This window comes from Rhinoraja longicauda, chromosome 34 (assembly GCF_053455715.1).
Source record: "Rhinoraja longicauda isolate Sanriku21f chromosome 34, sRhiLon1.1, whole genome shotgun sequence".
Lineage (NCBI taxonomy): Eukaryota > Metazoa > Chordata > Chondrichthyes > Rajiformes > Arhynchobatidae > Rhinoraja > Rhinoraja longicauda.
Window position 1 is genome coordinate 17511477 of NC_135986.1, and position 25573 is coordinate 17537049.

Genomic DNA, 25573 nt, shown 5'->3' on the forward strand with positions numbered 1-25573 from the left:
TGAGGTGCTGTTCCTCCAATTTGCGCTGGGCCTCACTCTGACACTGGAGGAGGCCCAAGACAGAAAGGTCAGTGCGGGAGTGGGAGGGGGAGTTAAAGTGTTTGGCAACTGCGAGATCAGGTAGATTTAGGCGGACTGAGCGGAGGTGTTCAGCGAAACGAACTTGTGCTTGGTCTCGCCGCTATACAGGAGACAACAGCTGGAACAGCGGATACAGCAGATGATGTTGGTAGAGGTGCAAGCGAATTCCCCACAAATTCGTGGGGAATTCCCCACAAATACTGTACTAACCGGGGGATTGTGCTTATGTACGGTGATAGTCTTGCTGATACTCGTGATAATAAAGAGATCATAGATAGGGTAGACAGTCAGAGCCTTTATCCTCGAGTGGCAAGATCAAAGACCAAAGGGGACAGCTTCAAGGCGAGTGGGACAACGTCTAAAGGAGATGTGCCGGGGCATGTTTTTTCTTGCACAGAGAGTGATGGGTGCCTGGAATGCACTGCCACTGATGTTAGCAGAAGCAAATCTGATTACAGCATTTAAGATGCTTTTAGATGGGCACGTGGATATAGAAACATAGAAACATAGAAAATAGGTGCAGGAGGAGGCCATTTGGCCCTTCAAGCCAGCAACGCCATTCATTGTGATCACGGCTGATCATCCACAATCAGTACCACGTTCCTACTTTCTCTCCCCACATCCCTTGATTCCGTTGGTACCAAGAGCTAAATCAAACTCTCTCTTGAAAACATCCAGTGAATTGACCTCCACTGCATTCTGTGGCAAAGAATTCCACAGATTCACAACTCTCTGGGTGAAAACTGTTTTTCCTCATTTCAGTCCTAAATATTCTAACCCACCACTCTATCTCCAGGTCCCTCAGGTCGGCCGACTTGGGGCTACTGACTATCCCGCGGTCTAGGCTTAAGCTCAGGGGTGACCGCGCTTTTGCGGTTGCAGCTCCTAGACTGTGGAACAGCATCCCTCTCCCCAACTGCCCCCTCCATCGTCTCCTTTAACAATCTTCCTGCTAGCCTGTCCAACCCCTTAAGAATTTTGTAAGTTTCTATAAGATCCCCCCTCAATCTTCTAAATTCCAGCGAGCACAAGCCGAGTCTATCCAGTCTTTCTTCATATGAAAGTCCTGCCATCCCAGGAATCAATCTGGTGAACCTTCTCTGTACTCTAAGATCTATAAGATCCCCTCTCATCCTTCTAAATTCCAGTGAATATAAGCCCTGAACGCTGCATAGTTCGTACAATCAGCAGCCGTCCTCAGGACCGAACCCAGGTCTCTTGCGCTGTAAGGCCGCAACTCTACTTGGGTCTGGACTCCCCCAACGTCGGGAAAGAAATCCCTACATTCTCATCTGAATGAATGTTGCTTTGTTGCAGGGTTCTATCCGCGCAGTGCTTGGAAATCTGGACAATTTACAGCCATTTACCACCGTGCATTTCACCATCTTCCCATGTATCCTTTTCTGCTTGGCCCAAGAGGATTCCAACTTCTATGAGGATAATGCCGTCCACCCTAGAACTTTATCCTTTGGTCTTTAGAGATACAGCGTAGAATCCCCACGATCATGGGCTCCACCTTTCCTTCATCATTCTTGCTACTTGCATATCTTTCCTTCATTTGTTTTACTTTATTTAGTTTGGAGATACAGCGCCGATACAGGCCCTTCGGCCCACCGGGTCCGCGCCGACCAGCGATCCCCGCACACTAACACTATCCTACACCCACGAGGGGAAATGTTTACATTTACCAAGCCAATTAACCTACAAGACTGCATGTCTTTGGAGAGCGGGAGGAAACCGAAGATCTCGGAGAAAACCCACGCAGATCACAATAGACAATAGACAATAGACAATAGGTGCAGGAGGAGGCCATTCAGCCCTTCGAGCCAGCACCGCCATTCAATGCGATCATGGCTGATCATTCTCAATCAGTACCCCGTTCCTGCCTTCTCCCCATACCCCCTCACTCCACTATCCTTAAGAGCTCTATCCAGCTCTCTCTTGAAAGCATCCAACGAACTGGCCTCCACTGCCTTCTGAGGCAGAGAATTCCACCCCTTCACAACTCTCTGACTAAAAAAGTTCTTCCTCATCTCCGTTCTAAATGGCCTACCCCTTATTCTTAAACTGTGGCCCCTTGTTCTGGACTCCCCCAACATTGGGAACATGTTTCCTGCCTCTAATGTGTCCAATCCCTTAATTATCTTATATGTTTCAATAAGATCCCCCCTCATCCTTCTAAATTCCAGTGTATACAAGCCTAATTGCTCCAGCCTTTCAACATACGACAGTCCCGCCATTCCGGGAATTAACCTAGTGAACCTACGCTGCACGCCGTTCTCACAGAGAGAACGTACAAACTCCGTACAGACAGCACCCGTAGTCGGGATGGAACCCGGGTCTCTGGTGCTGCATTCGCTGTAAGGCAGCAACTCTACCGCTGCGCCACCGTGACTGCCCTACGTACCTATGTTCCTTCTACGTACCTTGCTTCACGTACCGTCCACATCTCTTGTTCTCCTTTCCCCTGACTCTCAGTCTGACGAAGGGTCTCGACCCGAAACATCACCCATTGCTATTCTCCAGAGATGCTGCCCGACCTGCCGAGTTACTCCAGCTTTTTGTGTTTATCTTCAATTAAATTCTTACTTGCAGCAGCACAATAGGCCTGGAAAAGCAGTAGTGAAAAAATAACAAAGCCCAAAAATTGTTAGTGCAACCAAGACAGTTTGCACATTACATTTTGCGTTGTGTAATTTTCACTTTTAGACTTTTGAGGTGCAGCGCGGAAGCAGGCCCTTCGGCCCACCAAGTCCGCGCTGATCAGCGATCACCCCGTACACCCGCACTATCCTGCACTCGAGGGACAATTTTACAATTTACAGAAACCAATGGGGCAGCATGGTAGCGCTGCGGTAGAGTTGCTGCCTCACAGCGCCAGAGACCCGGGTTCCATTCCGACTACGGGTGCTGTCTGTACGGAGTTTGTACGTTCTCCCCGTGACCTTGTGGGTTGTCTCCAGGTGACCCGGTTTCTGCCACACTCCAAAGACGTACAGGTATATAGGTTAATTGGCTTTGGTAAAAATTGTAAAATGTCCCTAGTGTATCGGATAGTGCTAGTGTGTACACGGGGATTGCTGGTCGGCATCGATCAGCATGGGCGGCACGGTGGCGCAACGGTAGAGTTGCTGCCTTACAGCGAATGCAGCGCCGGAGACTCAGGTTCCATCCTGACTACGGGCGCTGTCTGTACGGAGTTTGCGCGTTCTCTCCGTGACCTTGTGGGTTTTCTCCAGGTGACCCGGTTTCCGCCCACACTCCAAAGACGTACAGGTATATAGGTTAATTGGCTTTGGTAAAAATTGTAAATTGTCCCTAGTGTGTCGGATAGTGCTGGTGTGTACCCGATGATCGCTGGTCGGCATCGACCCGATGGGCCAAAGGGCCTGTATCTCTGAAGTCTAAAAGTAAAAACTACGCAACACTAACTAAACTGTGAAGTACAAACTGTCTGAAGAAGGGTCTCGACCCGAAACGTCACCCATTCCTTCTCTCCTGACCTGCTGAGTTACTCCAGCACTATGTGAATAAATACCTTCGATTTGTACCAGCATCTGCAGTTATTTTCTTATACAAACTGTCTTGGTTGCCCTAACGATTTGGGGTTTTTGTTGTTGCAATAATAGTGTTTTTTGTGTGTGTTTTGTGTGTTTTTGGTGTGTTTGTTTTGTTTATTCTGTTATCTTTCACTACTGGGTTTGAAGGCCTGTTGTGCTGCTGCAAGGAAGAATCTCACTGAAGATGGACAAAAAGCTGGAGTAACTCAGCGGGTCGGGCAGCATCTCTGGAGAAAAGGAATAGGTGGGATTTCGGGTCGAGACCCTTCTTCATACTGAGAGTCGGGAGAGGGACACGAGAGATGTAGAAAGTACATAGAACAACCACATGCGGGCACAGCGGTAGAGTTGCTGCCTTACAGCACTTTCAGTGCCAGAGACCCGGGTTTGATACTGACCCAGGTACCATCCTGACTAAGGGTGGTGTCTCTACCGAGTTTGTACATTCTTCCTGTGACCTGCGTGGGTTTTACAATAGACAATAGACAATAGGTGCAGGAGGAGGCCATTCGGCCCTTCGAGCCAGCACCACCATTCAATGTGATCATGGCTGATCATTCTCAATCAGTACCCCGTTCCTGCCTTCTCCCCATACCCCCTGACTCCGCTATCCTTAAGAGCTCTATCTAGCTCTCTCTTGAATGCATTCAGAGAATTGGCCTCCACTGCCTTCTGAGGCAGAGAATTCCACAGATTCACAACTCTCTGACTGAAAAAGGTTTTCCTCATCTCCGTTCTAAATGGCCTACCCCTTATTCTTAAACTGTGGCCCCTGGTTCTGGACTCCCCCAACAGCCATGTTAACATTGAATGGCGGTGCTGGCTCGAAGGGCCGAATGGCCTCCTCCTGCACCTATTTTCTATTGTCTATTGGGAACATGTTTCCTGCCTCTAACGTGTCCAACCCCTTAATAATCTTATATGTTTCTCCGAGACCTTCAGTTTCCTCCCACACTCCAAAGACGTGCAGGTTTATAGGTTGATTGGCTTTGTATAAATGTAAATTGTCCCTCGTGTGTGTAGGATAGTGTTAGTGTGCGGGGATCGCTGGTCGGCGCGGACTCGGTGGGCCGAAGGGCCTGTTTCCGCACTGTATCTTTAAACTAGCTAAACTAAACAAAACTAAACAAATAAATGAAAGATATGCACGCAGCAACGATTATCAAGGAAAGGTGGAGCCCACAATGGTCCATTGTGGGCTGCGGAGAAGGTGATAACGAGTGGATACAAACAGTGAAACAAGGCAGGAGGAAAGTGAAACTGGTACAACGACTAGGGTGGGGGAGGGACGGAGAGAGGGAGAGAGAGGGAGGGAGAGGGAGAGAGAGAGAGAGGGGGAGAGGGAGGGAGAGAGGGAGAGAGAGAGAGAGAGAGAGAAAGAGGGAGGGAGAGAGGGAGAAAGAGAGAGAGAGGGAGAGAGAGAGAGAGAGAGAGAGAGAGGCAGGGAGGGAGGGAGAGAGAGAGAGGGGGAGAGAGAGAGAGGCAGGGAGGGAGGGAGAGAGAGGGAGAGGGAGAGGCATCAAGGGCTTCATGCCGCTGGTGTGTAAGATCCCCAAGCAAAATATGATGTGCTATTCCTGCAATTTGCATTTGGCCTCAACTCTCACAATGGAGGGGAGGGGGCCCAAGACAGAAACATCAGTATGGGAAGGGGAATGAAAGTGTTTGGCAACTGGGAGATCGAGGCGGACTGTTCGTTTCGGTACCCATGGCATTTAAACACTCTTGACTCTAGACTCAATAGTATGGTTAGTACCTTAGTCCCTTCTACCTAGATTCAGTGAAATGCTTTGTTTTGCATGCAATCAAAGCTGTAAGAGTTCGTAGGTAGATACAAAAAGCTGGAGTAACTCAGCGGGTCAGGTAGCGTCTCTGGAGAGAAGAAATGGGTGGCGTTTCGGGTCGAGATCCTTCTTCAGACTGATGTCAGGGGAGGGGGCGGGACTTCAGATAATCCCTGCTTTCCCGCTCTATCCCCTCCCCCATCCCAGTTCTCCCACTGGTCCTCCTGTCTCCGACTACATTCTATCTTTGTCCCGCCCCATCCCCTGACATCAGTCTGAAGAAGGATCTCGACCCGAAACGTCACCCATTCCTTCTCTCCGGAGATGCTGCCAGACCCGTTGATTTACTCCAGCTTTCTGTGTCTACCTTCGATTTCAACCAGCATCTGCAGTTTTTGTCCGATACGTAAGAGATCGTATTCTCCTTTACTACTTGAACCGCAAGACAAAAATAAATGGGAAAGATTATCAGAACTGCGGTTTAAACAAGGAGACAGAGTTCTCACCTCATATCCATACGTGTGCACCTTGTATATAGAACTGAGAGCAGCTCAGCATCATTCACCAGGTAGGTACCTTGCATTCAAATGCAGAATCTTACAACAATGACGCAGAGGGAAAAAAACACCATCTGACTCCACAAAATGCTGGAGTAACTCAGCGGGACAGGCAACATCTCTGGAGAGAAGGAATGGGTGATCATAGGGTCTCAACCTGAACGGGTTGACTTTCCATTCCTTCTCTCCAGAGATGCTGCCTGTCCCGCTGAGTTACTCCACCAGTCTGACTGTCCTCATTTACATTACTCCAGCATGTTGTGTCTGACCCGCTGAGTTACTCCAGCATGTTGTGTCTGACAGCTGAGTTACTCCAGCGTTTTGTGTCTCTCCCGAGATGCTGCCTGACCCGCTGAGTTACTCCAGCATTTTGTGTCTCTCCCGAGATGCTGCCTGACCCGCTGAGTTACTCCAGCATTTTGTGTCTGACCCGCTGAGTTACTCCAGCATTTTGTGTCTCTCCCGAGATGCTGCCTGACCCGCTGAATTACTCCAGCATTTTGTGTCTACCTTCGATTTAAACCAGCATCTGCAGCTTTTTATCATATACATTTTATCTCTGTTTGCATTGTTGTCACCTTCTCCCGGCTGTCAACGATCTATTCTACATTTTCCATGATCGCCGTCCCCTTTGTCTCGTGTTCACACCTTACACCTCCTTATCTATGTATCTTCCTCTCCCCTAATTCAATCTGAAGAAGAGTCTCGACCTGAAACGCCACTGATTCCTTCTGTCCAGAGATGTTGCCTGTCCTGCTGCGTTTACTCCAGCATTTTATGTCTATCTTTGGTTTAAACCAGCATCTGTAGACCTTTCCTGCATCGTATGAGATGGGGCGGCCCGGTGGCGCAGTGGTAGAGTGGCAGCCTTATAGCGCTGGAGACCCTGACTATGGTTGCTGTCTATATGGAGTTTGTACGTTCTCCCCGTGACCTCTGGGTTTTTAGTTTAGTTTAGTGAAACAGCATGCCCTTCAGCCCACCGAGTCTGTGCTAGTGATCCCCACACACGAACACTATACTACACACACTAGGGACAGTTTTAGTCAGGATCAAACCCGGGTCTATGGTGCTGTGAGCCGCTATGCCACCTTGCTCTGGTTTCCTCCCACACTAACAAGACGTACAGGTTTGTAGATTAATTGGCTTGTTAAAATTGGAATTTGTCCCCAGTGTGTAGGATAGCACCAGTGTATCGCTGGACAGCACTGACTCGATTGGCTGAAGTGCCTGATTCCGCGCTGTATCTCTAAAGTCTAAAGTACAAACTGCACAACACTAACTAAACTCCAAAGTACAAACTGTCTTGGTTGCACTAACAATCAAACCTTTCATTCAAATGTAAAACCGTACAAAATCAACACCAAATGGGATCTTAATAAGGACACAAAGTGCTGGAGTAACTCAGCGGGTCAGGCAGCATCTCTGGAGAACGTGGACAGGTACAAAGTGCTGGAGTAACTCAACGGGTCAGGCAGCATCTCTGGAGAACGTGGACAGGTACATAGTGCTGGAGTAACTCAGCGGGTCGGGCAGCATCTCAAGAGAACACGGACAGGTGCAGATTGCTGGAGTAACTCAGCGGGTCAGGCAGCATCTCTGGAGAACGTGGACAGGTACAAAGTGCTGGAGTAACTCAGCGGGTTAGGCAACATCTCTGGAGAACATGGACAGGTACAAAGTTCTGGAGTAACTCAGCGGGTCAGGCAGCATCTCTGGAGAACGTGGATAAGTTCCCTTCAGAAGGGTCCTGATCCAAAAAGTCACCTGTCCATGTTCTCCAGGGATGCTGTTTGGACCCGCTGAGTTACTCCATCACTTTGTGACTCTTTTTCATATACCAACATCTGCCATTCCTTGTTTCTACCATATGAGATCTTGTTTGATTTTGAACTGCATCTCATTTATTTACATCATGTTCCTCTCCTGTTGAGTGCCGCCTCGTACTTTACTGAAAAAACGGCCCCTTAAGATTTATTTTCGTTTTGGAGATACTACATGGAAAGTGGCCCTTCGGCCCATCGAGTCCACGCCGACCATCGATCACCCGTTCGCACTAGTTCCGTGTTCTCCCACTTTCTCATCCACTCCCTGCACACCAGAGGTGCCGATTAATTAAAGACCCCACATGTCTATCATATGTTGAAAGACTGGAGCGACTAGGCTTGTATAGACTGGAATTTAGAAGGATGAGAGGAGATCTTATCGAAACGTATAAGATTATTAAGGGGTTAGACACTTTGGAGGCAGGAAACGTTTCCCAATGTTGGGGGAGTCCAGAACCAGGGGCCACACAGTTTAGGAATAAGGGGTCGGCCATTTAGAACGGAGATGAGGAAAAACCTTTTCAGTCAGAGAGTTGTGAATCTGTGGAATTCTCTGCCTCAGAAGGCAGTGGAGGCCAATTCTCTGAATGCATTCAAGAGAGAGCTGGATAGAGCTCTTAAGGATAGCGGAGTCAGGGGGTATGGGGAGAGGGCAGGAACGGGGTACTGATTGAGAATGATCAGCCATGATCACATTGAATGGCGGTGCGTACAGGCTCGAAGGGCCGAATGGCCTCCTCCTGCACCTATTGTCTTTGGGATGTGGGAGGAAACCGGAGCAGCCGGAGGAAACCCACAGGGAGAACGTGACACAGACTCCGTACAGACAGCAGCAGGCGAGGTCAGGATCGATCCCGGGTCTCTGGCGCTGTGAGGCAGCACCTCTACCCACTGCGCCACCATGCCGCACAGTTGTGTGTGGAGCAATAATGCCGGGCACCTCCAGGGATATAAATGTGCGACTTTGAAAGTCCCTGCATGGGGAACAATAGACAACAGACAATAGGTGCAGGAGGAGGCCATTCGGCCCTTCGAGCCAGCACCACAATTCAATGTGATCATGGCTGATCATTCTCAATCAGTACCCCGTTCCTGCCTTCTCCCCATACCCCCTGACTCCGCTATCCTTAAGAGCTCTATCTAGCTCTCTCTTGAATGCATTCAGAGAATTGGCCTCCACTGCCTTCTGAGGCAGAGAATTCCACAGATTCACAACTCTCTGACTGAAAATGTTTTTCCTCATCTCCGTTCTAAATGGCCGACCCCTTATTCTTAAACTGGGGCCCCTGGTTCTGGACTCCCCCAACATTGGGAACATGTTTCCTGCCTCTAACGTGTCCAACCCCTTAATAATCTTATACGTTTCGATAAGATCTCCTCTCATCCTTCTAAATTCCAGTGTATACAAGCCTAGTCGCTCCAGTCTTTCAACATACATTTACTTAATGAAGGAATGAGATTGCCGCTAGCAGGCAGACAAGCAGGAGCATACAAGTGCAATGTTTGTGACTTTTTTAGATTTAGATTTTTTAGATTTAGAGATACAGCGCGGAAACAGGCCCTTTGGCCCACCGGGTCCGTGCCGCCCAGCGATCCCCGCACACTAACACTATCCTACACGCACTAGGGACAATTTTTACATTTGCCCAGCCAATTAACCTACAAACCTGCACGTCTTTGGAGTGTGGGAGGAAACCGAAGACCTCGGAGAAAACCCACGCAGGTCACGGGGAGAACGTACAAACTCAGCACAGACCTTCACACACTCACTACGAAGGAGAGAAAAGATTTTTAGACGATGGTGGAACAGCAGACCGATGCTGTAGGGTCATGTTCATAAGTGATAGAAGCAGAATTAGGCCATTCGGTCCATCAAGTCTCCTCCGCCACTCAGTCATGGCTGATCTATCTTTCCCTCTCAACCCCATTCTCCTGTCTTTAGTTTAGTTTAGAGATACAGCGTGGAAACAGGCCCTATCAGCCCACCGAGTCCGCACCGACCAGCGATCCCCGCACACTAACACTATCCTATACCCACTAGGGACAATTTTTACATTTACCAAGCCAGTTAACCGACAAACCCGTACGTCTTTGGACTGTGGGAGGAAACCGAAGATCTCGGAGAAAACCCACGCAGGTCACGGGGAGAACGTACAAACTCCGTACAGACAGCGCCCGTAGTCGGGATGGAACCCGGGTCTCCGGTGCTGCATTCGCCGCAAGGCAGCAACTCTACCGCTGCGCCACAGTGCCGCCGCCTTCCCATTACCCCTGACACCCGTACTAATCAAGAATCAGTCTCCGCCTTAAAAATATCCATTGATTGGGCTTCCACTGCCCTGAGTTCCACATATTCACCACCCTCTGACTGAAGAAATTCCTCCTCATCTCCTTTCTAAAGGTACGTCCTTTCATTCTGTGGCTGTGCCCTCTGGTCCCAGACTCTCCCACTAGTGGAAACATTCTCTCCACATCCACTCTATCCTGGGTGCTCCGGTTTCCTCCCACATCCCAAAGACGTGCCGGTTTGTAGGTCTTCTGGTCCTCTGTAAATTGTCCTCTAGTGTGTAGGGGGTGAACGAGGAAGTGGGTTAACATAGGACTAGCGTGAACGGGCGATCGATGGTCGGCGCGGACGCGGTGGGCCGGCCGAAAGGCCCGTTTCCTCGCTGCATCTCTAAACTAATCTAAAGAGGCTATTCTGAGGCTGTGGCCTCTGGTTCTAGACTCTCCCATTAGTGGAAACATTCTCCGCACATCCATTCTGTCCAGGCCTTTCACTATTCGGTAAGAATCAACAAGGTCTCCCCTCATCCTTCTAAGCTCTAACGAGTACAGGCACAGCGCCGTCAAACGCTCATGATATGTTAACCCTGGGATCATTTCTGGGATCATTCTCGTAAACCCCTTGTCCTAACAAGGCCGAATGCCTGCCCTGTCTCTTCCCTTCCATTGGCATTATCTACATCACAATGTTCACCAAGTTATTAATAGCTGTAAGAGTAATGTCTCAGACAGTGCTGTGGTTTGGCCAGTGGACCGCTTCTTCTATTTTCATTTACCGCCAACTTGCATGTTAAACCTTCCAACTTTGGTATCATCATCATCGGCGGTCACTGGAAGCGAGTGTGACTGTCCTCTCCACAGAGGACGCCTGTGCATGACTTTGTTCAACGTGGGGAGGCTAGTGCACAGACAGCCTTGACAGATCTGGGTCAGAATCCAGTGGCATGGAGTCCAAGACGACCGGGGACCCTTTTCTGCTGCAGCTTCATCCGCCTTCCCAGCCATTGTGATGCTCCACTGAAGTCAGCCATCATCCTCCGCCTGTTCCACCGTTGAGGTCTTGGTTGGATTTCTCTTGGTCAGGGACCTCCCCCTCGACCTTACCGCCATGGGTGACCCGACCAGGAGCGTGGCTCCAGACGGCCTCGCTATCAGGATCTCAGGACCACACAAACTTCTCCACACCTGGAGGACTCCACACCTGTGCAGTTTTGATCTCCAAATTTGAGGAAGGATATTCTTGCTATTGATGGCGTGCAGCGTAGGTTTACTAGGTTAATTCCCGGAATGGCGGGACTGCCGTATGTTGAAAGACTGGAGCGACTAGGCTTGTATACGCTGGAATTTAGAAGGATGAGAGGGGATCTTATCGAAACGTATAAGATTATTAAGGGGTTGGACACGCTAGAGGCAGGAAACATGTTCCCAATGTTGGGGGAGTCCAGAACCAGGGGCCACAGTTTAAGAATAAGGGGTAGGCCATTTAGAACGGAGATGAGGAAAAACCTTTTCAGTCAGAGAGTTGTGAATCTGTGGAATTCTCTGCCTCAGAAGGCAGTGGAGGCCAGTTCTCTGAATGCATTCAAGAGAGAGCTAGATAGAGCTCTTAAGGATAGCGGAGTCAGGGGGTATGGGGAGAGGGCAGGAACGGGGTACTGATTGGGAATTATCAGTCATGATCACTTTGAATGGCGGTGCTGGCTCGAAGGGCCGAATGGCCTCCTCCTGCACCTATTGTCACCAGGACAAGGTGACAATCCACGGAGAAGCAACTTTGGTGTGATACCTACCAGTGATGCCTTGTAACGCTCCATCCATCTTCTCCCAAGTCAAGTCATCCTTCAAACCAAAGATAGGCACAGAAAGCTGGAGTAACTCAGCGGGTCAGACAGCACCTCTGGACAAAAAGGAATGGGTGACGTTTCGGGCTGAGTCCCTTCTTCAGACTGAGAGTCGGGGGAGAGGGAAATGTAGACGGTGATGATAGAGAGACGTAGAACAAATGAATGAAAGATATGCAAAAGAATAAGGACGTCAAAGGAAACAGGCCATTGATAGCTGTGGACTAGGTGAAAACGAGTTACAGACAATGAGACTCAACAAGACGGCTTAGAAGCTGGTACAACAACTTGGGTGGGGGAGGGGCGGGGAGAGAGGAGGTGCAAGGGTCACTTAAAGTTAGAGAAATCAATATTCATACCGATGGGGTGTAAGCTGCCCAAGCAAAATATGAGGTGCTGTTCCTCCAATTTGCGCTGGGCCTCACTCTGACAGTGGAGGAGGCCCAGGACAGAAAGGTCAGTGTGGGAGTGGGAGGGGGAGTTAAAGTGTTTGGCAACATGCTTCTTCAGGCTTAACTCCAAAGAACTCAGAAATCGGAGGTGCGAAGGGACTTGGGAGAGCTGGCACAGGATTCCCAAAACGTTAACTTGCAAGTCATAGAAACATAGAAAATAGGTGCAGGAGGAGGCCATTCGGCCCTTCGAGCCAGCACTGCCATTCATTGTGAACATGGCTGATCATCCACAATCAGTAAGCCGTGCCTGCCTTCTCCCCATATCCCTTGATTCCACTAACCCCCAGAGCTCTATCTATCTCTCTCTTAAATCCATCCAGTGATTTGGCCTCCACTGCCCTCTGTGGCAGAGAATTCCACAAAGTCACAACTCTCTGGGTGAAAAAGTTCCTTCTCACCTCCGTTTTAAATGGCCTCCCCTTTATTATAAGACTGTGTGGCCCCTGGTTCTGGACTCGCCCAACATTGGGAAAGTTTTTCCTGCATCTAGCTTGTCCAGTCCTGCCTTCAGTCCAGTCGAATCGGTAGTAAGGAAGGCAAATGCAATGCTAACATTTATTTCAAGCGGACTAGAATATAAAAACAGGGATGTAATGCCGAAGCTTTATAAGGCACTGGTCGGCAGTGAGCCGTTTTGGGCCCCATATCTGAGGAAGGACGTGCTGGCTCTGGAGAGGGTCCAGAGGTGGTTTACGAGAATGATCCCAAGGATGATTGGATTAACATATGAAGAGCGTTTGTCGGTACTGGGCCTGTACTCGCTGGTGTTTAGAAAGATGAGGGGGGACCTCATTGAAACGTACCGAATAGTGAGCGGCCTGGATAGAGTGGATGTGGAGAGGATGTTTCCACTGGTGGGAGAGTCTGGGACAGCCTCAGAATTAAAGGACGTCCCTTTAGAAAGGGGATGAGTTTTGTTGGTGCAAGCCCGAGAACCCGGAGGAAACCCTCACAGTCACAGGGAGAACGTACAAACTCAACAGGCGCAGACAGCACCCGAGGTCAGTATTGAACCCGGGTCTCTGGCGCTGTGAGGCAGCGGCTCTACCCGCTACGTCACTGTGCTGCCCGACTATAAGACTACAACGCTGGATGTTAAGTCAATCTCCTGAAAAAAATGCCCAGCTATTACAGCCATTCGGCCCATCAAGCCTTCTCCGCCATTCAATCATGGCTGATCCATCTCTCCCTCCCAACCCCATTCTCCTGCCTTCTCCCCGTAACCCCTGACACACGTACCAATCGAGAATCTATCTATCTCTGCCTTAAAAATATCCACCGACTTGGCCTCCACAGCCTATTGGGCAAAGAATTCCACAGATTCACCGCCCTCTGACTAAAGAAATGTCTCCTCATCTCCTTCCGAAAAGAAAGTCCTTTAATTCTGAGGCTGTGCCCTCTGGTCCTAGACTCTCCCACTAGTGGAAACATCCTCTCCACATCCACTCTATCCAGTTCGCTCATTATTCTATACGTTTCAATGAGGTTCCCCCTCATCCTTCCAAACTCCAGCGAGTACAGGCCCAGTGCCGACAAACGCTCATCGTTGGTTAACCCTCTCATTCCTGGGATCGTTCTTGTAAACCTCCTCTGGACCCTCTGCAGAGCCAGCACAGACTTCCTCAGGTAGACACAAAGTGCTGGAGTAACTCTGCGGGTCAGGCAGCATCTCTGGAGAGAAGGAACGGGTGACGTTTCGGGTCGAGACCCTTCTTCAGACCCGAAACGTCACCCGTTCCTTCTCTCCAGAGATGCTGCCTGTCCCGCTGAGTTACTCCAGCATTTTGTGTCCACCTTCGATTTAAACCAGCATCTGCAGTTTTTCCCCTATACATCCTTCCTCGGGTATGGTGCCCAAAATTACTCACAATACTCCAAATCTGGCCCTGACAGCGCCTTATAGAGTCTCAACATCACGGTCCCTGATATGCCACTGATCTCTCATGATTGCCTGTAGAGACCTGGTGGTATAAATAGTGCTGTTTATAGACACAGACAGAGTTGTCTAGATGGATGATGCCCAAGTCTCCGGATCTTTCCGCACTTCCTCATTCGCTTCTGTGCAACATTTTTTCATCCAGCATAGAGCTCCTCCTGAGGGTGGCTGAGAATATCTGGGAGGCTGCAGCCTCTTCAGAAGTCCATAGGTCCTCTGAGCAGAATTAGACCATCAACTCCACTCTGCCATTCAATTATGGCTGATCTATCTCTATGTTGAAAGACTGGAGCGACTAGGCTTGTATACACTGGAATTTAGAAGGATGAGAGGAGATCTTATCGAAACGTATAAGATTATTAAGGGGTTGAACACGTTAGAGGCAGGAAACATGTTCCCAATGTTGGGGGAGTCCAGAACAAGGGGCCACACAGTTTAAGAATAAGGGGTCGGCCATTTAGAACTGAGATGAGGAAAAACTTTTTCAGTCAGAGAGTTGTGAATCTGTGGAATTCTCTGCCTCAGAAGGCAGTGGAGGCCAATTCTCTGAATGCATTCAAGAGAGAGCTAGATAGAGCTCTTAAGGATAGCGGAGTCAGGGGGTATGGGGAGAAGGCAGGAACGGGGTACTGATTGAGAATGATCAGCCATGATCACATTGAATGGTGGTGCTGGCTCGAAGGGCCGAATGGCCTCCTCCTGCACCTATTGTCTATTGTCCCTCTCAACCCCGTTCTCCTGCCTTCTCCCCAAACCCGTGATTGACACCCGTGCCAATCAAGAATCTGTCAATCTCCACCTTCAACATATCCATTGATCTGGCCTACACAGCCATCTGTGGCATTGAATTCCACAGATTCACCACCCTCTGACTGAAGAAATTCCTCATCTCCTTTCTAAAGGTACATCCTTTTAGTCCGAGGCTCTGCCCTCTGGTCCTAGACTCTCCCACTAGTGGAAACATCCTCTCCACATCCACTCTGTCCAGGCCTTGCACTATTCGGCAGGTTTCAATGAGGGCCCCCTCTCATCCTTTTAAACTCCCAGCGAGCACAGGTGCAGATCCAACAAACACTCATCATATGTTAACCCTGTCGTCATTCTTGTAAACCTTAACAGTGTCAGGGGTTACAGAGAGAAGGCAGGAGAATGGGATTGAAAGAGAAAGGCAGATCAGCCATGTTTGAATGGTGGAGTAGACTTGATCAGCCGAATGGCCTAATTCTGCTCCTAGAACCTATGAATTCATGCTTCCCGGCCCGAATGAGTATAGAAGTTAGGATGCGTAGGAAAGAACTGCAGATGCTGGTTTACACCAAGGATAGACACAAAATACGTTAGGCGCGTTAGAGGCAGGAAACATGTTCCCAATGTTGGGGGAGTCCAGAACAAGGGGCCACAGTTTAAGAATAAGGGGTAGGCCATTTAGAACGGAGATGAGGAAAAACTTTTTCAGTCAGAGAGTTGTGAACCTGTGGAATTCTCTGCCTCAGAAGGCAGTGGAGGCCAGTTCTCTGGATGCTTTCAAGAGAGAGCTAGATAGAGCTCTTAAGGATAGCGGAGTCAGGGGGGTATGGGGAGAAGGCAGGAATGGGGTACTGATTGAAAATGATCAGCCATGATCACATTGAATGGCGGTGCTGGCTCGAAGGGCCAAATGGCCTCCTCCTGCACTTATTGTCTATTGTCTAAAATAATGGAGTAACTCAGCGGGTCAGGCAGCATCTCTGGAGAAAAGGAACAGGTGACGTTTCGGGTCGAGACCCTTCTTCAGAGTGAAGAAGACTTCTTCAGACCCTCCTGTCTGAAGAAAGGTTTCGACCGGTAACATCACCTGTTCCCATTCCTTGTCTCCAGGGGTGACCCTGACCAGCTCAGTTAGTCCTGCATTTTGTGGTCTACCATAGAGGTTAGGACGTTACGTTATCGTTGTACAAGGCGGCAGTGAGACTTCCCTTGAGGTGTTGCGTTCACTTTTGGTAGCCCTGCTTTTGGAAAGATGCCATTAAGCTGGAAAGGATGAAGAAGAGAAGATTTACAAAGTTGTCGTCAGGACTCTAGAGCATATGCTCTTGGCAGAGGTTGGGAAAGGCTATGAATTTATTCATTGGAGCGTAGGAGTCTTTTTCCCAGGGTAAGCTCATCTAGAATTAGAGGGCATCGAATATAAGACATAGGTACAGAATTAGGCCATTCAGCCCATCGAGTAAATAAAGATAAAGGAAACAAACATGGAAAATAGGTGCAGGAGTAGGCCATTCGGCCCTTCGAGCCTGTACGCAGCGCCATTCAGTATGATCATGGTTGATCATCCAGAATCAGTACCCCGTTCCCGCTTTCTCCCCACATCCCTTGATTCCGTTAACCCTAAGAGCTAAATGTAACTCTCACTTGAAAACATCCAGTGCATTGGCCTCCACTGCCCTCTGTGGCAGAGAATTCCACAGATTCACAACTCTGGGTGAAAAAAGTTTTCCTCATCTCAGTCCTAAATGACCTACCCCTTATTCTTAAACTGTGACCCCTGGTTCTGGACCCCCCCAACACGGGGAACATTTTTCCTGCATTCTTTACCCTTTCCAGCTTAATATTGAATGGCGGTGCTGGCTCGAAGGGCCGAGTGGCCTACTCCTGCACCTATTTTCTATGTTTCTAATTCTGAAGACACGCATAGCGTTCAAATGTATTCTCATTTTGGGAGCATAACATCCAGCACTGTGCAGAGAGAGTCATTGATCCATATAGCATGGGATATAGCAAGGCCCTTCAGCCCATCTTGTACATGCTGACCAGGATGCCCCGTCTACTCAAGAATCCTTCTTCAGAAAGAAAGAATGGTAGGGGTGACTAACTGGCGGTAAGAAAATGGCCAGCACAAATCAGGGCTGGCACCAGATGACTTCAGCAAATGTTTCTTAAAATATTGGGATAGTCCCTGCCTCAACTATCTCCTCCGGCAGCTCGTTCCACACACCCACCACCCTTTGTGAAATAGTTACCCCCTCAGGTTCCTACTAAATCTTTCCCTCCCTCACCTTAAATGGTGAACTTCTACCGCTGCACTATCGAGAGCATCCTTACTAACTGTATCACAGTATGGTATGGCAACTGCTCTGTCTCCGACCGGAAAGCACTGCAGAGGGTGGTGAAAACTGCCCAACGCATCACCGGTTCCTCACTCCCCTCCATTGAGTCTATCCATAGTAGGCGATGTCTGCGAAGGGCGCGCTGCATCGTCAAGGACAGCTCACCCCAACCACAGATTGTTTACCCTCCTCCCATCTGGTTTCTCCGTTCCCGGACCTGCAGGTTCAGGAACAGCTTCTTTCCTGCGATCGTTACCTTACTTAACTCTGCGCTTCGGTGATTGCTGCCACCCCACTCCCCCACCCCCACCCCCCCTCGGGCACTCCTCCCATCAGTGACTGATCTCGCTCACCGGAATTTCCACTACCGCTACTGTGCATATATGTATATATTATATGTTTTACTATTCCATCACATGCACTCTGGTTAAGATGCTAACTGCATTTCGTTGTCTCTGTACTTGTACACTGCACAATGACAATAAAGTTTGTATTGTATTGTATTGTATTAAACCTATGTCCTCTGGTTCTCGATTCCCGTACTCTGGGTGCATCTACCGATCTATTCCCCTCATGATCTTGTACACCTCTGTGAGATCACGCCTCATCCTCCTGCGCTCCAAGGAATAGAGTCCAAGTCTTTGACATTTCCACACTGGGGGTAAAAGGTTCTGATGTCGTCCATGTCATTTTAGATTCTTTGATCATGTCTTCCCCCAACCTCTGGCACTCCGGGGAAAATAATCCGAGTTGGTTCAACCACTCGGCTTAGCGGTAGAGCTACTGCCTTACGGCGTCAGAGACCCGGGTTCGATCCTGGCCACGGGTGTTCCTTCTGCAGTTGTACAGGGCCCTAGTGAGATCGCACCTGGAGTACTGTGTGCAGTTGTACAGGGCCCTAGTGAGACCGCACCTGGAGTACTGTGTGCAGTTGTACAGGGCCCTAGTGAGACCGCACCTGGAGTACTGTGTGCAGTTGTACAGGGCCCTAGTGAGACCGCACCTGGAGTACTGTGTGCAGTTTTGGTCTCCAAATTTGAGGAAGGATATTCTTGCTATTGAGGGCGTGCAGCGTAGGTTACTAGGTTAATTCCCGGAATGGCGGGACTGTCGTATGTTGAAAGACTGGAGTGATTAGGCTTGTATACACTGGAATTTAGAAGGATGAGAGGGGATCTTATCGAAACGTGTAAGACTATTAAGGGGTTGGACACGTTAGAGGCAGGAAACATGTTCCCAATGTTGGGGGAGTCCAGAACCAGGGGGCACAGTTTAAGGAAAAGGGGTAGGCCATTTAGAACGGAGATGAGGAAAAACCTTTTCAGTCAGAGAGTTGTGAATCTGTGGAATTCTCTGCCTCAGAGGGCAGTGGAGGTCAATTCTCTGAATGCATTCAAGAGAGAGCTAGATAGAGCTCTTAAGGATAGCGGAGTCAGGGGGTATGGGGAGAAGGCAGGAACGGGGTACTGATTGAGAATGATCAGCCATGATCACATTGAATGGTGGTGCTGGCTCGTAGGCCGAATGGCCTCCTCCTGCACCTATTGTCTGTACAGAATTTGTACGTTCTCCCCACGACCACGTGGGTTTTACAATCACAGTTCAGTTTATTGTCACGTGTACCGAGGTGCAGTGAAAACCATTTGTTGCGTGCTACCCAGTCAGCGGAGAGACAATACATCATTACAATTGAGCCATTTACAGTGTATAGATACATGATAAGGGAATAACGTTTGGTGCAAGGTAAAGACGTACAGGTACGTAGGTTAATTGACTGGGTAATATGTAAAAATTGTCCCTAGTGGGTGTAGGATAGTGTTAATGTGTGGGGATCGCTGGGCGGTGCGGACTTCGTGGGCCGAAGGGCCTGTTTCCGCGCTGTATCTCTAAATCAAAATCTAAAAATCTAAAGCAAGCAAAGTCCAATCAAGGATAGTCCGACGGTCACTCACAAGGTAGATGCCCTGCTCTCTGGTTGTTTCTCCGAGACCTTTGGTTACCCCCCCACACTCCAAAGACGTGCAGGTTTGTAGGTTAATTAGCTTGGTATAAATGTTAAACTGTCCCTGGCGTGCCCGGTAGTGTTAATGTGCGGGGATCGTTGTGAACTCGATGGGCTGAAGGGTCTGTTTCTGTGCTGTTTCTCTAAACTAAACGCGGTGGCGCAGCGGTAGAGTTGCTGCCTTACACCGATGCAGCGCCGGAGACTCTGGTTCGATCCCGACTACGGGTGCCGTCTGTACGGAGTTTGTACGTTCTCCCCGTGACCTGCGTGGGTTTTCTCCGAGATCTTCGGTTTCCTCCCACACTCCAAAGACGTGCAGGTTTGTAGGTTAATTGGCTGGGCAAATGTAAAAATTGTCCCCAGTGTATGTAGGATAGTGTTAGTGTGCGGGGATCGCTGGGCGGCGTGGACCCGGTGGGCCGAAGGGCCTGTTTCCACGCTGTATCTCTAAATCTAAAAAAATCTAAACTGAACTAAACGCTGATTGCAGCTAAAACCGTCTAATCCAGACAGCATTCTGTTGAAAGCAGTTTCAGAACGTCATTCTTTTTAACCAGTTGTGGATGAATCATTAACTGATTATCATTTGCTTTCTTTCAGTTAAAGAAAAGAGCGCTTTCATTGATGGTGTAAGTACTGGCAGTTTGTTCCAATGTTCCACAAAAGGCTGTGATAATTGGTTTCTTGAAAGGTGGAGTCGCACGTAGATAGGGCGGTGAAAAGGTTTGGCACTTTGGCCTTCATCAGTCAGAATATTGAGTATAAAGGTTGGGAGGTCATGTTGCAGTTGCACAAGACATTAGTGAGGCCGCATTTAGAGTGTTGCATTCAGTTCTGGGCAACAAGTTATGGGAAAGATGTTGTCAAGCTGAAAAGGGGTACCAAAGAAGATTGACAAGGATGTTGCCAGGACTAGAGGGTCTGAACTATAGGGAGAGGTTGTGTAAGAAAATAACTGCAGATGCTGGTACAAATCGAAGGTATTTATTCACAAAATGCCGGAGTAACTCAGCGGGTCAGGCAGCATCTCAGGAGAGAAGGAATGGGCTATGGCGAGTCGTAGGCGAAGTACGTTGAGGTAGACGTTTATTATAATATTAACAACCGTGACAACCAACGCATCAAACGACAGACAACCATAAATCTTACTGTCTCTCTCGGAGTTCTAAACCAGACAGCCCAGTTCCTTTACCTGCGCACCATCTCACCTCTTCTACCAATCAGAGGGTTCGATGGTCTGGACCAATCCCTGTGTCCCTACATGACCCCCCCCCCAGAACCCTCGGTGCGGTACCGGGCAGATGCCCGGACCGCCCGACCGGAGCGGGTGCGGAGAGGAGAGGGGGGCCCTGCCGGGGGTGGGGACGGGAAAACCGGCACCGCGGGAGGAGGGGGAACTGCCGGAGCCGGAGGCGGCAGTGGCAAGGCGACCGGGGGAAGCGGAGTCCCGAACGGGGGCAGCGAGGGGGAAAACTGCTGTACGGGAGCCGCGGCCGGAGGTCGGCCCCGGCGAGGAGGTTGAGCCGCTGTGACGGGCTGGTCTGTGTCCAAGTAGGCAGGCTTGAGGCGGGACACCGAGACGACCTCTTGTCGTGTACCCACTTCTAACGTGAAGGTGACTGTGCCTCTCTTCACTACCCTGAACGGACCTTGGTAAACTGGCTGGAACGGGGGACGGTGGGCATCGATGGGTCGGAACACAAACTCACAGTCGCACAAGGCCGGCGGGACGTGTGAAGGGGATCCCCGTGACGAGAAGCAGGGACCGGGGCCAGGGACCCCACCCGTGCTCGGAGTGAAGCTAAGAGTGCTGGCATGGAGGGGAGAGGGATGGAACATTGTGGGGGAACGTCGCCTGGTACCCGCAGGGGCGAGCCATAGACCAGGTCTGCCGAGGAAGCTCTGAGATCGTGCTTTGGAGCCGTGCGGATACCCAGGAGAACCCATGGGAGCTGATCGGCCCAGTCGGGGCCGGACAGGCGGGCAGTGAGGGACGCTTTAAGCTGCCTGTGGAACCGCTCCACGATCCCGTTAGCCTGGGGGTGATAGGCGGTGGTTTGCTGTAATCGGGACCCGCACAGCTGAGTCAGAGCCACCCACAGGGACGAGGTGAATTGGGAGCCCCGGTCGGTAGTGATGACTTCCGGGACGCCGAAACGGGCAACCCAATTTAGTGCCAGAGCCCGAGCGCAGGAGGCTGCTGAGATGTCGGACAACGGGAGCGCCTCTGGCCACCGGGTGAACCGCTCGACTACCGTGAGGAGGTGGGTGTAGCCCCTGGAGTGGGGTAACAGGCCGACGAGATCCACATGGATGTGGAGGAATCGGACTGCGGGGACCGTGAACTGCTGGACGGGGGGCCGAGTGTGCCGGTGTACCTTGGAGGTTTGACAAGGGATGCAGGAGCGGGACCAGGTGGCCACCTGCCTCCACAGCCCGTGCCAGACAAATCGAGCCGCAACCAGAGCCGAAGTGGCCCGGATGGACGGATGTGCCAGGCCGTGAATAGTGTCGAAAACCTGGCAACGCATGGAAGTGGGCACTACCGGGCGGGTGCGCGGCAGAGAAACGTCGCACCAGACTTTGGTACGCGTGGGACCACAGGCTACCTGTGCCAACCGCAACCCCGAGGTGGTGTGCGGGTACAGGGAGGGGGTGTCTTCCAGGCACTGAACCTCCGCGAGCTCCTGGAAATCCACCCCGGAACTTACCTCGGCAACCGGGGAAACCGCCGGTCTGGACAGGGCATCCGCCACGGCGTTTAGTTTACCCGCAATGTGCCGAACGTCGGTGGTAAATTCCGAAACGAAAGTGAGGTGTCGCTGCTGGCGGGCCGACCACGGATCGGAAACCTTCAAAAAAGCAAACGTCAGTGACTTGTGGTCAGTGAAAGCCACGAAAAAACGACCCTCTAAAAAATAGCGAAAATGACGGATCGCCAGGTAGAGGGCCAGGAGTTCCCGATCAAAGGCACTGTAAGCTATCTCGGGGCGAGTAAGCTGGCGGCTGAAAAACGCCAAAGGGTGCCAGAGGCCGTTAATCTGCTGTTCTAAGACGCCCCCCACCGCCACGCCGGAGGCATCGACAGTGAGGGCGGTGGGGGCAGAGGAGCGCGTAAGGACGAGCATGGTGGCGTTTGCGAGGGCCAGCTTGGCTGCCACGAAAGCCGCGTCGGCAGCAGGGGACCACACGAGCTCGGTGGGGTTACCCGCGAGGCATTGGAAAAGGGGGCGCATGATCCGAGCTGCTGCCGGGACGAATCGGTGGTAAAAATTCACCATGTCTATAAACTCTTGTAACCCTTTGATAGTGTCGGGGCGGGGGAAGGAGCGGATAGCAGCCACCTTCTCGGGCAAGGGAACGGCACCTGCCTGTGTGATCCGATGGCCCAGGAAATCTACTGAGGATAGTTCGAATTGGCATTTGGACGGGTGTAGGATCAGCCCGTGGTCCTGCAACCTTTGGAATATGGAGCGCAGGTGGGACCGGTGTTCGTGAGCAGACCGACTTGCCACGAGAATATCGTCTAGATATATGAACACAAAAGGCATACCCCGACCCACATGACCCATGAGGCGTTGAAGCGCCTGGGCGGCGTTTTTGAGGCCGAAAGGCATCCGCAGCCACTCGAAAAGCCCGAACGGGGTGATCGTGGCGGTCTTAGGAATGTCTGCGGGGCGAACCGGGATCTGGTGATACCCTCGGACTAAGTCCAGTTTTGAGAATACCGTGGCACCCTCTAGGCTGGCAGAAAAATCCTGAATATGCGGGATCGGGTATCGGTCAGCCGTGGTGATGGTGTTCAGACGTCGGTAATCTCCACATGGTCTCCACCCCCCAGATGCTTTAGGGACCATGTGTAACGGTGAGGCCCACGGGCTGTCTGACGGGCGCACGATCCCCAGCCGTTCCAAAGTGAGGAACTCTTCGCGAGCGACTGCCAGCTTGTCGGGGGGTAGGCGTCGGGCTCGGGCGAAAACAGGCGGTCCCTCCGTAGGGATGAAGTGTACGACTCCGTGCTTGGCGGCAGGTGTGTCGAAACGCTGGACTAGGAGCTCCGGGAAATCAGCGAGTATCGCAGCAAACGGGTCGGAGGTCGTGGTGACGGCCTGGACGGTCGGGCTGGATGACACGGAAACCGAAGGAGCGGGGGGGTCAACGCTACTGGACGACGGCTGCAGGCTCTTCCCGCGGACGTCAGGGATCAATGAAAAAGCCCAAAGGAAATCCGCTCCCAGGATTGCCTGGCCTACATCCGCGATGATGAAAGTCCAGTTGTAGGTCCTGGAACCAAAGGACAGGGACATGTCCCGTGTTCCGTAGGAACGGACAGGGCTGCCCGCAATGAGTGGGGGGCCGGTCTTACCTGATCGCGCTTCCTGGCAGGATGGGGGCACAATGCTGACGATCGCCCCGGTGTCCACGAGGAAAACGGTACCGGTATGTTGCTCAGCAAGGTAGAGGCGATGGTTCTGGCCGATCGAGATTGCCTCTACATTTGATCGGCCGAGGCATTTCCCGAGAATGTGCAGGGGCTTCTACAGTTGCGTGCCGCTGCTCCCTCGGGTCCCCGAAAGTAACGTCTGCTAGGACTACGCGGACGTCCTCTGGCAGCTTCTCACGGAATGCCTCCTCGAACATGAGGCATTTGGTGTGCTCTCCCGCTAGAGTCATCATCTCCGTCATCTCCGTCATGAGGACCGACGGCGGTCGGTCCCCGAGCTCAGGTAAGTGCAGGAGTGTGCTGGCCCGCTGTTGTTGGCTGCGGCTGAAGGTTTTCAGCAGCAGCGACTTGAGGCCCGCATACTTGCCGGTTTCTGGCGGGTTGGTGATGTACTGCGCGACCCGTGCGGACGTCTCCGACGGCAGGACGCTCAATAGATGGTAGAACCTGGTCTCGTCCTCCTGTATTCCCCGGAGGTGGAACTGTGCCTCCGCTTGGGCGAACCACAGGGGTGGTTGGTGGGCCCAGAACGGGGGCAGATGAACGCCGACTGCGTTCGGCGTCGATGCCTCCCGATGGGACATCTTGGTGATCTGTGATCACGTCGGGGTCATCACTATGGCGAGTCGTAGGCGAAGTACGTTGAGGTAGACGTTTATTGTAATATTAACAACCGTGACAACCAACGCATCAAACGACAGACAACCATAAATCTTACTGTCTCTCTCGGAGTTCTAAACCAGACTGACCAGTTCCTTTACCTGCGCACCACCTCACCTCTTCTACCAATCAGAGGGTTCGATGGTCTGGACCAATCCCTGTGTCCCTACAGGGCGACGTTTCGGGTCGAGACCCTTCTTCAGACTGATGTCAGGGGGGGTGGGACAAAGGAAGGATATAGGTGGAGACAGGAAGACAGTGGGAGATCTGGGAAGGAGGAGGGGAAGAGAGGGACAGAGGAACTATCTAAAGTTGGAGAAGTCAATGTTCATACCGCTGGGCTGCAAGCTGCCCAGGCGAAATATGAGGTGTTGTTCCTCCAATTTCCGGTGGGACTCACTATGGCACTGGAGGAAGCCCATGACAGAAAGGTCAGACTGGGAATGATGGGTCTCTATTCCTTGGAGCACAGGGGGATGAGGGGTGATCTTAGCGACGTGTATAAAATCTTATTAGATCGGGTAGACGCAGAGAGTCTCTTGCCCAGAGTAGGTGAATCGAGGACCAGAGGACATAGGTTTAAGGTGAAGGGGAAAAGTTTTATTAGGAATCTGAGGGGTAACTTTTTCACACAGAGGGTGGTGGGTATGTGGAACGAGCTGCCGGAGGAGGTAGTTGAGGCTGGGACTATCCCAACGTTTAAGAAACAGTTAAACAGGTACATGGATAGGGGGTTTGGAGGGATATGGGCCAAGCGCAGGCAAGTGGGACTAGTGTAGCTGGGACATGTTGGCCGGTGTGGGCAAGTTGGGCCATAGGGCCTGTTTCCACACTGTATCACTATGACTCCAATTGCTTTTGCCAGCATGTACTAAGTGATTAATTTGTGGCATAGAATGTGGGTGGCACAATGGGAGGAAACCGGAGCACCCAGAGGAAACCCACACGGTCACAGGGAAGATGTGCAAACTCCACACACACACACACACACACACAGCACCCGAGATCGGGATCGAACCTGGGTCTCTGGTGCTGTGCGGCAGCAGCCCGAC

At 51.0% G+C, this 25573-nt stretch overlaps 1 protein-coding gene across 1 annotated transcript in view; it reads left to right on the top strand.

The window, feature by feature from the left end:
• The window catches only part of majin (membrane anchored junction protein), a 75405-nt gene that overhangs the window by 11461 nt on the left and 38371 nt on the right, over nt 1–25573 (top strand). The window contains exons 3-5 of the mRNA XM_078428059.1: nt 1399–1474; nt 5871–5993; nt 20018–20046. Of these exons, the coding sequence (XP_078284185.1) occupies nt 1399–1474; nt 5871–5993; nt 20018–20046 (228 nt within the window). The remainder of the gene's footprint in view (nt 1–1398; nt 1475–5870; nt 5994–20017; nt 20047–25573) is intronic.